The sequence below is a fragment of the Boleophthalmus pectinirostris genome, unplaced genomic scaffold (assembly GCF_026225935.1).
Source record: "Boleophthalmus pectinirostris isolate CB_2022bp ecotype Guang Dong unplaced genomic scaffold, ASM2622593v1 HiC_scaffold_10, whole genome shotgun sequence".
NCBI classification, from domain to species: Eukaryota; Metazoa; Chordata; class Actinopteri; order Gobiiformes; family Gobiidae; genus Boleophthalmus; species Boleophthalmus pectinirostris.
In genome coordinates this window covers 15,481,382-15,497,165 of record NW_026570971.1, presented here as the reverse complement: position 1 = coordinate 15,497,165, position 15,784 = coordinate 15,481,382, and the positions used below count along the sequence as shown (strand labels likewise).

The 15,784-nt window shown below is 39.5% G+C and overlaps 1 protein-coding gene across 1 annotated transcript; it reads left to right on the top strand.

Annotated features, from left to right (window-relative positions):
- The first annotated feature begins 1,981 nt into the window (after positions 1-1,981).
- LOC110155578 (synapse differentiation-inducing gene protein 1-like) lies at positions 1,982-9,963 on the top strand. The gene is made up of 4 exons (XM_055155878.1): positions 1,982-2,131; positions 4,770-5,254; positions 9,097-9,234; positions 9,805-9,963. The coding sequence occupies exons 2-4, from the start codon at positions 4,835-4,837 to the stop codon at positions 9,961-9,963; spliced, it is 717 nt and encodes a 238-aa protein (XP_055011853.1). The 5' UTR covers positions 1,982-2,131; positions 4,770-4,834.
- Positions 9,964-15,784: the final 5,821 nt, after the last annotated feature.

Genomic DNA, 15,784 nt, shown 5'->3' with positions numbered 1-15,784 from the left:
ATTCACGGGCCCATCTACAGAGAGCTGCCAAGACGTGAGATCTCCTATTCTCCTTTTTTGTATGTGACACCATTGGTCGCCTAGTGATTTGGGAGATTCTAGGCTACAGATCTTCATTATAAACCCGATGGATGTCACAGCGAATGGATGGCGACAAAGATGAAGAGAGGGAGGAGCAGGATACAGGTTGGTGCAGCTTCTGCGCCCCCACCTTCTAATATACTCGTCTCCTGAGGGAACAGTATCCATCACGGCTGTTACACCGCACGGGCCTGTGAAGAGAACACAAGGTGACTCGGATGGAGAGAGAGAGTGAGAGAGAAAGAGAAGAAGAGAGAGAAAGGGGTGGTGCGACTGTCTTCTGAATTCAGCCCCATGTCCCTCCCATAAAGTGTCCATCAACACCTTAATGCATCTCGCAGTGAAAGTGACACAGGCCCGGCGCACACATTATTAACTTGAGACATTTTTATGAGTGCGTGGAACAGAGTGCTCCTCCTGAATAAGATATGGACCCGCGTGTGTGGCTTCATATCACCCTTTAGATTTTTTTGCATCCCTGCTTTTAGTCTTTACGTATCTGGCATGACTTGAGCTTCCTCCATCTCCTCTGTGAATTTGCTTGGCCAAGTCTGATCTTTTATTTCACTGGTTCTCAAACTGTGGTACGCTGAATTCCTTATTTAATCGTGCTCTATTTGGTCCTAAAGTTTTAATAATAATACTTTTTTGAATTTGTATTGTGAGTTTCTCATTGTTCATTCCGGTAAGATACTTCTTGCTACAACTGCTACGGGGATGACTGACAGAATTGTGGATGCCAATTTGTGCCTATACACCCTTTTTTACCACCAATTACCCCCACACAAATCACTATCATCCATAGGCAAGGTCTCGGCCATGAACGCATCAGCTGCATTCAGAGTCAGAGCTAAGGATTAGTGGAGAAATGGTTTTCTAACCACTGAGTCACAGGATTGGATGTGGCCTGGTGATTTTAAACTGGTTTAGTCTCTTTTAACTCTAATTTAGACTTGTATTAAACCTCTAGACCTGATTTGGTTCAAGGTTAGACACTTAAGATCTGGATTAGCCTACCCATGTGTAAATCTGTTTGTATGAAGCCCATTTGTTTGATGGTCCCTTGAAATCCACTATATGTTATTTTAATTATATAGTCAAATTGTTTTTGTGTTTAAAAACTACAGTTTCCGATTATCAGTATCATGGTTTGGTGGAAGAACATCCTTATTATTATTATGTAAAGTGTGTTTGCAGTGATAAATTGTGGCAGGGAATTATAAGCAGCTTAGTAGAGGGGTGGTTAAAGGCAAAACCAAATTGGCAGGCTTGTGATAAATGCATGGGATTTGTTTTAAAATATTAATCAAATATAAATGTGCAAAGAATTTAACAGTGGCTTACTCCCGGGCTATATTTAGAAACTCATTACAAACACGCACAGTTCTTGTTGAGCTTGTTATTGCGGATTAAGGTGAAATTACATGTTTTGGAAGAGGGTAATCCCAGTGTTTATGCTGCTGATAAATACTAGATTCCAATGCATCATCGTCTCTGTTTAGTGTTGTGCCTGTAGCTCTGTGGGCGTTCTCGGGATACAACAGCGAAACAGCTTGTGATACGTCTACAATGTTATTTCCAGTGGGAAGCGGGAAGACGCGCAGTTTGGATAAAAATAAATCACTTCACTACTCAAGAGGGATCGTATAGAGACGCAGGAGTCTAGTAAGAGAGATAGCACCATGATATACACTATAATTTAGGGACAATCGGAAAGTCCTGATGTGTCAATCCTGTGTTCACAAATAGAGTGGAGGCGAACGCGCACCTCCGGACCGGAGCCAATCAGGGCGCGGAGAGGAACCAGCCACTGGAGTTGTTTGGCGCCTGGGATCAGTGCGAAAAGTCCCGTCAGTGTCAAAGCAGCAGCGGTGGTGCCATGGCAGGCGGAGGAGCGAAGTCCGTGCTCTTCGCAAAACACGGAACAACTGCGTGACGGACGTCGTAAAACAATGGTCATATCCTGGTGATGGTGGAGGAAGATGTCCGTGCGCGTCGAGTTATTTGCGTCGAGGAACGATGAATAAAAGGAAGGGCTTTTCTAACACAGGTAACACTCAACTTTTTAAAATTGAACTGGCTTTTACTGAAGATTATTTAGCCCACACCACCGCAACAGGAAAACTTGACGACTTTATTTGTATTTTTGTTTGGAAGAGATTTTAGCGGCTTGGTGTCCTGGTGGGATAAGTACACAAGAGAAATTGGAATCTTAAAATAGCATTCCTGCAAAAAATACCATAAATACTAAACCAGGGTCTTGATCTTGGGTAGGAGTACGAAATGTATCCCCCCATAATTCATTGCCAAGAAGTCCAATCTCGTGTCAGATGAATAATTTGTGGATTTGGCCCGTGGTTTTTGTTGTCTAATGTGGTGTGTAATGGAATTCTCTGTTATCTGGAGAGAGTGGGGTCTCAGACCAAGAAGCACGTGAGGCTGGAGTCTGCAGAAAACCCGATAGAACAGGAGTAGCCTATATGGACTGGACTCGCTGTCTAACACTGGCCCGTGTTATTTCTCCCTCTGCACGGTGGATTAGAATAACTTCTAATGTATTCATTGGTCAGAGTTCAAAGGTCAGCTGTACTGGGATACATCCTTGGAGGGTGTAGTGTCATCATTGCATATGCAAGGGCGAATAAATGTATACATACACTAAATAAATTATGCATGTATTATGTAAAATTAATATGTTTCTTGTTTTGCTATGTGGAGGAGTCTATAGCCTATGTGCACCCTCCTGCACAGGATTATTTTATAAAACAGGTGTTAGAAAAAAATAAAATAAAGAAAATTAAAAGGAAATGATTATAACTTAAGCCAAAGGAAACACATAGTAATAAATTATATTCAATTATAAGCTGCGTGTCCATTTTAAGATCTAATTAATGATGTTGGCTCATTTCATTGCTTATTTCTTATCATCACAACCCAGTCTTTCAAAATACTCCACTGTTTTTCTTCGGTCAACTCCACCACCCAGGCCAGCACCCTATGTTAAACGCAGCAGCACCCGTCATGACCTGACACCAGTCTTCTTATAGACAAGGAAGCCGATCAGATATAGAGGCAACAGTTGTGTTTATACGGCAGATGGTGATTTTGTGGTTCAGTCAGTGTGGTGAGAGCTTGTGAGAGGAATGCTGATTTTTGGAGGTAGATTAATTCCCCTCACATTAAATTCAAGTCTCGGACACAGGGGCCATGTTGTTCTCATAGAGGTGGCCAGGGTGCAACAATTACTCATGTTGAGATGCAACTGAAATTGATCTGGCCTCTTCTGAGTTGCAAATTGCTCTTGGCAGAAAGTCCATTGTTGCTCCCATTGTTCTATTGTGTACTGTCTGCAAGTCTAGTCCATTGCATAAGAACTTGAAGACAATATAGTTTTATGTCTGGCCCACAACTCAAGGGAAATTTGGCTGGTTAAAAGCTTGCAATGTTATATATTGTTGAAATGGCAAGAATCTTTAAATTGGTCACAAGGGCTTCCCGACCTTATCTGACCATGGTAACTCCAGGCCAGCTCTGAGCAATCATAAGAGGGCATTAGAGATGTCTGTACACTGGGGTTGTTTGGGTTCGGAAAATAGTTTATTATGATGGTTGGACAAACATTGTAATTGCCTTAGATTAGTGTATTATTATGTAAATAGAAGAGTTCACAGTGGACATTTAAACACACCCTGGAGAATTCAAGGCTCTGTACCTGATTTTTCTGTCCTTTCATTGGTTAAAAGTTATTCCTCACTTCTATCATGCATTTTTCAAGCATCCTAATTTTTCACTACAATGAGTTTATAAGCTGTTTTCACAACATTAAGAGACCATAGCGGAGTTCCAGGTTATCGGACAATAAAACGCTTTATAACTAGATGCAGATTATGATGATTTATTTTGACCTGAAGAACTGCTTATGCAATCTGACTGCACTGGGGCAAGACAAATTTTGCTAAATTCCTTCATCAGGGGAAAAAAATCAAATACAGAGCCTTTAACATAAATGGAAAATTGAGAAATTAACTTCTAAGTATTAGCTTAGGTTATTTAGATAACGATAACGATAGCAATGTGTTAATTGCGGTCATTTATAGTGTGCTTACTATTAAATTATGATACATTTTGCAGCCCTTTATAGCAACCACTTTATACATTATATTGCTCAAGCTAGATGCTAGATATAACATCACATGAGCCTATTTGAACAACTATGGAGGATTTACATGTAGTACATTCTGCTCAGTTACCATTTAATTGCAGGGCTATCCCTTTGAGACATACCCTGACTGAAACCAATTCACTTTCACATAATCCACTGGGGGCATTTATATTTACCAATGCACCTCTTCTACTTGAATGTCTGTTGACAGAGAGAGGGAGCCAGTGAATCCTAAGAAGACATAGTAACACAGAGAGGACCTATTGATTCCTCCATAATAGCTTTCAAAGCAATCAACTCATGTTAAGATGTCAATACTGGTCAACACAGCTCTACCTACAGGTAACAGTAGCTGTTGTGTACTTCTGGGGAAAAAAAAAGCCAGCATAAAGAATCTCATTAAAGTAATTGGTTATGATTTGGTCCAACTGAATCGATCTAGGACTGTTTGAATAATGTACTCTTCTTGAATTATATTACTGTGAGTTCTCTGTTGAATTTTAAATGCATTATATTTTCTTTTCAGCTGCCAAAATATTGACTCATCCTCGGATACCACCATTCTACAAGAGCAACATTTAACCTTTGGTGATGGAGAGCTTAAGTGAACTGCAGAATCCACTACTGGACAAAACCAATCGTCAAGTGGTGCAAAATGACTACCAGGGCTACCAGTGTGACTATACTGGTCCGCCCTATCAGGACAGCCTCATCGGATACTACTACACTGGAACTAGCGGCAAACACAAGGCTCAGCAGTACCTTGATGCCACCTCTCTTCACGTCGCTGTGGAGGCCTTTTACAAACCGGGCTTCATTCTGTACAAGGATGATGTCAGCCTACATAGTAAAGATTCCAAGAGTGAAAGCTTTGAGACCACGTTTACAGAGAGTAAGGACACAGATCCTGTCAACACTGAGATCATCCTGGACAACACACAGGGGGAGAAGGACGTGAAGATCCAGACAGTGTCCTATGATGTGGAGGAGGAGCATGTCCCTGAGTATGAGGTGAGAGCATTTCATCATATATGGGCCATTTAATCTGATTGTACAATTTCTATTTATTGCATGCGATAAAGATGCACTATGCAAATTTTCTCAAGGAGAGTCTTCCGCCTGCTTGTCTCCATGGAGATGTTATTGCTTTGCCTGGAATATTCCACTGTATGGCATTAAATTGTGTATCTCCATGAAGCAGGTGATATCCTCAGGTCAAGTTAGATGAGATGACCCCAGTCGCAATCAGAATGCAGAGGCATTCATAGGTAAAAAAAAAAAACAAAAAACCAAAAAAACGGTAAGTAAATAAATGCAAGATAGATAAATTGGAAAAATTCCAGGAAAAGCAATAACACCTTCTGGGATAAAAGCAGGTTGCAGATCCCAACCACAAATGGTTTATCTTTAAAGTATAAATATTACTGTTGAAAAATATTAAAACCAGAGTGAAATTTGAATGTTCATCTTACGCATACACACACGCACAAACACAATGTCATTGTGTTGCGTTCCAAATGTTCTAAAATTAAAATTGCTCTAAAGATTCACTTGTGCATTTTTCAGAGTATTAATAATAAGGCATTCTCTGCTCTTTCAGTTAAACACTATTAAAGGAAAGTGTCAGGGGCATCTAGTCTAAACCAAATGCTGTGGCACAAATGCGTATTATTCCATTTGCTTGTCTAATAGTCTGCCAGTGTGGATCACACATTTTCTACACTCCACAAACGGTCAATTTACCAGTATCTTTCAAATCGAGTGCAGGATAATTGTACGCTTTTCACCATAATTGTGTTCAAAGAAAATGACACATCTGATTTTATCTCACCAGGCAGTTGTTCTTTTAAATCCATAACGACATCCTCCGAGGAGAAGTGAGACAGCAAAAGAGCAAAGGCTCTTCAGAAGTGGTGAAAATCTCATTTCACCCAGGGATGCTTGTGAAATACCCCAAGCTCTGAGCTGGCAGAGGAAGAAGCATGGCAGGCTCTCTGGGATGATGATCGCGCTGCCTCTTGTCACTCGCAGGCCTGGCAGATAGATGGAAACGTGGCACCAGTCGTCATTAATGCCACAAGTAATGCCACGCCTCAAGCATATTAAGGCAGATTGGACCCATGAGAGTGTGGCTGTGCAGGTGAGCCTGCAGCCAAAGTTATTCCATGTCAATTGAACAGAGCAAATGAATCTGATGAAGAGTGTTCAGACGAGAGTCAGAGAGGGCTTTCTCACTGGGATATTAGACCTGTCTCAGCACCTGCGCTTCCAGACTTCTCCCACCTGTGTGTCTAAGGGCAAAGGAGGGCTCTGGTGGTTCAAACTCCGCACAAAGTCTTCAATATAACAACTTCACAAAGTTAGAAAACTGCAATATGCGCCTCCAACTTTTTAATAGGCAAGTCTAAATGAGAGTGTTGTCAAATCTTAATATACAATAAAAACTGTTACCTGAACTGACTCCATTATGTATTCATCAGTTTTATGCCTGCACACACACATCCTAGGCATGGATATGTGTGTGCTAGTTGTAATTACGGGCACTTGAGATAACAATATGAAGAGTTCAAGAGATGAGATAGGATTTTTTAATGTATTCCTATATCTCTCTGCTGCTTTTACTTCTTCTATATTTATCCCCTTTATCTTATCTCAAAGTTATAACAAAAACCAAAACCAAGCTTTCATACTTAGGGAAATATAGCTCCTTCTGTTGTTTTCTCAAAGTGTATTTAGGGGTAATACATAATTCTACAAAATATGATTATTTATTTAACATCAAAAGTTCAAGTTGAAAGCAAGGTCATCGACTCATTACATGCATCAATTTTAACTATATATACCTCTATGTTCAAGGTGATAGTACAGTACAGAAACGTCTGTTATGAAAGTTGTAGCTAAAGAAATAACCTTGTTGGAATAGCTGGACATTTCCTCATGATAAATATGTAAAAAAAATCTGACTTTTTTCTTACCTTGTTTTCTTCTTTATTTTTACTCTTAGAAAAGTGAAAGTTGTAGTGAACATGTTGTGCTCGGAAGTACTTAACATCAGTGTGACAGGAGGAAATAAATTGCAGAGAATGCAGAATCCAGAGGTGGGTGGATGGATACTGGGACTGCTCTGCTAACAGGGTGCAGCTGTGTGTGTGTATGTGTGTGTGTGTCCTGGATTGTCCCCTCCTAACAACTATAACAAGACCTGGGAGAGCTGTTGTTAAGGGCACTGTGGAAAAGTTGGCGCTCCATCAGTTACAGAGCACCGGAGTGGTGTGGGAGCAGGACAAGGTCCCCAGCCAAAACCTCTCTCTGTCTGGAGCTGGTTTAGGTGCTGCAATTGGCAAAGTAAAGGTTCTATACTATGCTAAATTAACACTTGAGTGTGAGCTCAATCATGTGTGAAAAAAACAAAACACAACTTGTAAGTTTTTGATGAGGAAACATTGTAATGTGATCCCCGGGTCCCCTGGGCCTTTCTCTGTGGAGTTTGCATGTTTCTCCCTGTGTCTGGATGGGTTTCCCCTGTCAACCCAAAACATGCTACATAGGTCTCCAAGAACAGTTGATAGCTAAGGTCAGTTAAATACAATCAATCAATGAACCTGCCCAGGGACTACAGGTGGAAATTAGCACTGATGCTACAAAATCTCTCCTGTCAAGGTTAATGTAAAAATTGTGCGCTGTCCCTGTCTCAAATACATACATAAATAAAAGGGTGCATTGTACGTTCTAGAAAGTGAGTAGTAGAAAGTACATTTTCAGTTGGTTGGGCAAGGACCAATATTACAGGGTAGAAGTGATCAAAATTTTGAAGTTTGAAAGATCTTTTTGGTTGATATCCTTCCACCTACCAATTATTACACGCAATTGAATACCACTGTAGGGCTTTGGAAAATATCCACAATAAATTATCAAAATTGATAAATGTGCATTATACAGTATGGTGTACATTTTAAGCATTTTAGTTAACTTCTGGTTTATTACAGTGAATTTTATGCTAGTACTAAAATGATTCTGCAAACTGTACCTCATCATCCATAAAATAGTTAATGAGTGATTTTTTTTTCTCAGATTAAAGGCACACATCACCTGTTTTTCTGCACCCAAGCTGTACTTTAATTACCTTTTAAAGTGTCTGGTTCCTTTGTTTCCCTCTCTATTGATTTCTGTTTTGTATTGTTTCGTGTCCTGTGCATTGATTGATCCCTGCAGGCTACAAGACTAACAAATGAGACCAGGCTGTTTTGTTGAGTATTTATTTGGACAAACACCCAATGTGTCCGGGAGACGTCCACACATGTTTTAAAGGTCACCTGCGTACGAGCACATTGGGCCAGTGCAGCCTTTGAGTGGCGTTGCATCTATCATTCATTAGCCTGCTTTGCCCCTGTGGCCCTTCTTGCTCTGTGTTGACACTGTATTTGTGCCTGTTGAGCGCCCGCTGTCTGTGCTGGATCACAGAGGCAGGAGAGACACTGGAGGTCTCTCATTGCACTAGAAGCAATTTAGCACATAAATGACAGCGTCTTCTGGCTGTTTCCCCTGTCAGCCTGCAATGATGGACCAATCCGTTAATCCGCTGTTATCTGTCAGCCCGCTCATGCCTGTTGACAGTGCTCCAAATCTGCTTCGCACCACTAGGCACATGTTTTCCTGGCGACTAGATGGACAAGGGCACACAGCTTGCCATGGACAAGATGTCACCTTTGCGAAGATGTCCAAGTTGCACAATAGCACGTTTACTATGTGTTATTGTGTCACACTCAGGCTCACTGCTCTCCACATTTGTTTGACTTACACAACATATAGACTGTGACGACAAGTATTTTTCCTTATCTGCTGCTGTCTTTCAGAGTGACAGCTCCAGTGATAGCGAGAGTGAGGATAACTTCATTGTGCTGCCCCCGCGGGACTACCTGGGTCTCGCCATCTTCTCCATGCTCTGCTGCTTCTGGCCCTTGGGCATTGTTGCCTTTTACTACTCTCACAAGGTAAGGGCCTACCATTAGTTCTGATTATTCCACATTCCGTTTAAGGTCAGTCAGTACACCAGAGCAGACAGGTGCGACCACAACCTATATTCCACATGCTGAATCTCACACATGACTGGCCATGTAAAATTACATAGTTCATACTACACACAAGTCGTTTGTATTCTGTTCACGACACCATTATTGTGGAGGTCTGAGTTTATAGCAGATATTGTCAGCGGCAGTGTATTTTGACAGTAATGTGCTGTGTAGACGCTTCATATGTAAATATAGCTAAACCTTGGGCTGTAATTATATCAGGAAATGAAACTGGGGAATAATAATAGGTCCAAAGAACAAATAAATGAAAGCCCGGGCACATTTTTGATGGCAAACCATAACACCAAAACAACACATTTGTCAATGTCAGACACATAATGACCTAATTGCTATGGTAACTAATGGCTCCCCAAGAGCATTTCTTGTTTTTGCTCTTTAAACCACAGCTTTACACCTACTCATACACTCAGCAGTGATGAGTAACACTGGCTTAGTTCACTCTCTCTCTTTCTGTGTGCTTTGTTTTGTCAGACCGGCAAGGCCATTTCAAAGGGAGACTTCTCAAGAGCAGGAATGAGCTCTCGGAGAGCACTATTCCTGGCTGCGCTCTCCATCACAGTGGGAACAGGGATGTATGTGGGCGTGGTAGTGGCACTCATCGCCTACCTGTCCAAATCTGGGCATGTATAGCACTGACACCGTGGGATACAATGTGACATACATGAGGGAGGACTGTGGGACAGGTGTCACTAAGTTCTTCTCATAACATGGGAACTGCTGACTTGCTGCGTTGGATGGAACTTAAATTATATATTTATGTGAACTGAATCATCATTGATGTGGCAGAGCACTCCCACTGAAGTTTTCCACAAAAAGAAGACGAGGCGCTCAAGTAACTTTTATGTACTTCAAGAACCTGAGCTCCACGCACTGAATTCCAATGAATCTACTACCTACCCTCTTCCCAAATATCAGCTAAACAGTAAGCTTATCGTCAATAAATACTACAGATTGTGTATTGTGCACTTTGTAATTGAATCATTTGGAATACATTCATTCAGCCAGTGAATTTTGAATTTATTCAGTAGTATTTAATGGACAATTCAACAAAAGCAGTTGTCAGTGCACACAAAACCAGTGAGCTGTGGTCCAGAAGGCTATTGGTGTTTATTGTGTACTGTAAATAAAGTCAATAAATTCAATCTGGCATGATAAAGCTTTCTATTTCACATCCTTCACTCGCACCTAGGAGAACCCTGTCAGTGTATTGTTCAGTGTTATTGTCAAACTAAATGCTTTCTCTGCATCTCTGCCATGAAGTGTCCTCTTTTGGCATCCCTCACTGTCCTACCTCAAGGTGACTTTATCTGCTACAGGGCCGTGAGCTCCAGGAACAATGAGCGCCTGGATGTCAGGAGTAAGTGACAGCAGTACTCCAAGCCGCAGGACGTGGAATGCCAGGTCTATTGTGAGCATCCAATTCTTCTGCCCCACTAGCCATCCTTTCAGCACATATGCCTCCAGAGGTTCACAACAGAGCGTCCTAATCCACTCGGCTGCCTCCAGGTGAAACTTCGCAAACAGTGTCAGTGTGGGAGCGTACCGTGATGCATAGGTGTTCTAAAAATAGGTTAGTATGAAGCATCTGGGTATATTCACAACTGTAGTTTTCTTTTCTTTTTCTTTTACAGATGATACAATCAGACAGCATATATCAGTAGTTAAAGGTGCACTGTGCAACTTGTTGCGACTGATGGACCTGTCTTTCTCCACGGTGATGTAATTGCTTTGCTGTAATTGCTTTGCTGAAATGTTCCTCTCTATGACATTGAATTGTCTATCCTGCCTTTATTCAATTACACATGCTCAAAAATCTATTGGAAAACATGCATTCACAGTGACTTCACAGATCTGACCTGTAATTGGACCTGTTGCTGTCCATGGAGATACATTTAAAGGTTGTATATTACACACGTTTAAGCCAGGTTATAATGTTACTTCATCAAAAATATACCCAGAGTTGTGTTTTGTTTCATTCACACATGTTTGAGTAACTCTTTATTATTAGACTGTCTTCATTTCCAAAGCTCAAAATGCTCTTTTTCACCTTACGATGTTATGTTCTAAAACGTACTTTTCAAGTTGACAACTACCTTTTAACTTTTGTTCTGTAGAGATTGGCAATTCCATGGCTGAAATGATCCAAATGTGTAGTGATGGTTTATGGAGTTTAAAAACACAATGGAGAACTTTCTGTATCACCACATGACATCACAAGGTGGAATGTGTTTATCATTTGAGAGGAAAGCTCAGCGTAAATATGCAGAGTTTAAACGTGTGAATGAAACATAACACAACTCAGTGTATGTTTGTGATACGGAAACAACATTATAACAATAACGTAATGGCTCCTTTCATGATACTGTGAATACTGTGAAACATTTCAGACAAAGCAACATTTTCATGAAAATGTTTTTGTTTGTTTTTCTTTGCAGCTAAATTCAAGTACTGAGAACTTTTCTTTTAATTGTTAGTCTTACTCACAAAATGACTATACACAGTAGCTAGTCCCACTCAGTTTTTCAAGGCAAAAAGTGCTGCTCTCAGGATATCTACAAAGCTGAAGTGGCCCCAAGTGAGTGGAATGCATCCTGTATTTTCTTTGCCTACATCACCCACACTCGCACATCTCACCAAGATAGAGGCAAATGCAAACCGGTTTTATTAGCAAGCCTCCCCCTCATCCATCCATAAGTTTACAAGTGGCAAATTGTAACATTAGAGTCGATTAGAGTCATTCAAATATAGTCTGCTTACCACATTTCTGTTGGAGGGTCCACCACCTGATTGTTTTGGACATTAATTTAAAGGGCCCATATTATGCTATTTTCTTATCTATATTATAATGTTGTTTATTCATCCAAAACATACCTGGAATTGTGTTTTTGTCATTCACACATGTTTAACCCGTAAATTATGCATGTTTAGTTCTTCTCTCAAACTGAAAACATTCCACCTTGTGATGCCAGGAAGTGCTCCATTGTGTTTTTAAACTCCATACATCTTCACTAGAATCATTTGGATGATTTAAGCCCTGGAATTTCCAAACTATACTGAACAAAGGATAAATGATTGCCGTTAACTTGAAAACTACCACTTCATGATATCACAAGGTGGAACAGAACATTTTGAGCTTTGGAGATGTAGACAGACTAATAATAAAAGATTACTGCAACATGTGTGATTGAAACAAAAGGCAAGGCAATGCAAGTTTATTTGTATAGCACAATTCGTACACAAAGTAATTCAAAGTGCTTTACAGAATAAGAAATACATTAAAATCATAATAAAAACAAAACACAACTGAGTATGTTTTTGTGGAGATAACAACGTTCTAACATGGCTAAAAGCTCACAAGAGTCAATTTTTTTGTACTATAGGACGTTTAAAGGTCTTAAGTGGGAGGCAAACCCTGTAAAATTTAACAGACACTGACTACAACTATAAACCAAAAAAAAAACAAGTGAGATCTGAGAGGAGGCACGATGATATATGGCCTTAAAGTTAATGGATAAAAAAGTGGAAGAGGCAGAAAGAGCGGAGAACATTGGAAGCGAGTGCTACATTAATAAGAGACATGATGCACTTGACTGCTGAGAGCCACTTTCAGATTTCTATCATTACTGTGATGGAATACCTGTCAGCTCCCCCGGCTCACGGGTGTAGACGCAATATTGGTGTAGCTATGTCAAAATCGGCAAGTTTTTTAAAAAGTCCAAGTTAGATTCTTTGTGGTTCATGTTTGGTTGATAATTTTCATTTTAGTTTGATTTTAATTCATCATTGCTGGTCTTTTTCTTTCATCTGGACACTCTGGACTAGTCCAAAGTAAATAGTGACTCCATAGTGGATTTCATATAATTGTCAAGATAAAGCTAGGATTTGTTAGCCTGATTCATCAGCAGGTTTCACTTTGTGGAAACCGTCTGACCTCACAGCCGTCTGACCTTAGGATTCGTTCGCTTGACGGTAGGCGGGTACTTTTTTTATTTACTGGTATATTAAGTTTTTTCCCAATTCTCGAAGGAAAAAGGGCAATAAAGTCTTTCCCTTTGATAAAATTCACCAAACATTCTCTTTATTCCGGCTTTAAATCCTCGATCTCAGGAATCGCTGCCAACACAGAATGTATGGCTCTTTGCTGATTGGCTGCTGCCAGAACTCGCACTTCCAGGGTTCTTGGAAACCGTCCAGTGTATTCCAATTCCTGACCTAGTCTCTGGAGAGAAATGAAATTGAGCGGAGGCACTAGGTGGCACCAGCCTGGCTAAGGATTTGTAGCATTTTAACTTCAAAATAAACAAACATGACCCATCTAAACATGTTTAAAGTTGTTATAATTTGGTGTATAAGTTCTTAATCATTATCCAATTGGAAAGCAGAACGAGCCCCACAAGTTTCTTATTTGGGTTGCCAGTTCCAAAGTCTAAATCCAGTTGGTTTGAACCTAAAAAGACCTAAAACCAGCACCTGCAGCTATTAATCAGTGCTAGAGCAGCCTCTTTAGCTCAGTAAGGGAATTCTGAAGGTTTGGAGCTTTCACATGAGACCCGCTCACATACTGAGAATGAGAAAAATCTGTATGCGTACTGTCTAGGTCAATGCTCTGCCTATCCAGGTTCAGCAAGGCTTTATTCCTATAGCATAATAAGTACATAAGAATATATTTCCACATTATCTTCTGCCTACATTTAATTCCCTCTGAATCAAAATGTCCTAAATTATCTCTGGATCTTGGAAAATCCCTTAGTAGTTTTGTACACTAGATATGAAATCAGTGAATAAGGCACACATATAGTATTGTATTGTCAGATTACAGACACTAGAATGCCTTTTGAGCCTCATCCAGGGATTCTTCTTTGCAGGGAGATGCATTTAATCTATATTTGATTATTCCAGGGACATTTTCTGGGTCAACAGCATCAATGACGTCTGTGGCGAGGGATGGAGACGATCTCATCATGGGTGCTCTCTGAGGTTTTGGTCCATTTACAATGCAAAATGGAGTTATAATGAAGATATAATGAGACTCGCCCATGCATGTGAAGAGTCAGGAGGAATGTCTTTGGAGAAACACTATGGACAAGTCAGGCTTATGAGTCTATAAGTCTTGGGTTGATTAGAACTACCCATGAGCAATCTTTCTTTATAAATAAAAGGGAATGAGGCTGGGTGATATAACAAAAAATGAATCACGTTTGTTTTCCTTCCTCATACTGAACACTTTTGGATTATTTTTTCTTATTAAAAACAAATAAAAGGGCTTTAAACATTTCTCGAACATAAACATTTGGGGTTGTTAAAAGTATAAAAAAATCTGTTCATAATCAATTTTAAAACTAGTATTGAAACTAGATACTCATTTGAGCAAGTATCAATACTAAAAAAAATCACATTCACATGACAGAAATGAAGATTTTCTTTAATATAATATATAGTTTTAGAATAATCTTGAGCTGTATCAGAAAGTATAAGATCACATAGACTAGAATACATCCATGGACACACATTGTATGTACCTACTGTACGTAATACCACATGGTAATATAAAAGAAAGCACTATTATTTAATGTTGAAAATCAGTTTCCATTGTCTAAATTACTATTATCATTGTGGTATTAGAATAGGTACTGAATATCAAGTCTATTCCTTAGTATCAAAATTGAGTTTGAAATTACCAGAGGTGGGGACTTGGACTCGAGTCAGACTTGACTCACTATTTTTAGGACTTTGACTTGATAGAATAGACTAGGTCAATGACTCGGGACTTAACTTGGACTTGAGCCCTGTGACTTGAGAAGACTTGATGCTTCTCCTAAAAATATGTTTTTAGAAAATACTGTTCTCTTTTCAGTTTATAAATGCAGATCTTGATTTTACAGGAACAAATTGGAACATGTCCCTCACCACTTCTCTGTTACTTTGGATGTAACTGAAGTACTGTGATGTGGTATCCTCAAATGTACTACAGTAATATACAGTAATATACATTACAATACAGTACAATACAGTAAAACAGAGGGGACTACATAGAACATGATCATTCCATTTTAAAGCAGACAACACGACAAAATAACTGTTATTTAGCATTTTAAAATCTGAATTATTTCTATTCGGACTGTAACGATTCACACTAAGATCTTGTCAAGACATTTTAAAAGGAAAAATTAATACTCATATATAAATATACCATGACTTTTTAAATACAGTTTAGTTTAAAAATCATATAAATTGCAAAATTCTAAGCTTATCGTCAATAAATACTACAGATTGTGTATTGTGCACTTTGTAATTGAATCATTTGGAATACATTCATTCAGCCAGTGAATTTTGAATTTATTCAGTAGTATTTAATGGACAATTCAGAGTTGTGTTTTGTTTCATTCACACATGTTTGAGTAACTCTTTATTATTAGACTGTCTTCATTTCCAAAGCTCAAAATGCTCTTTT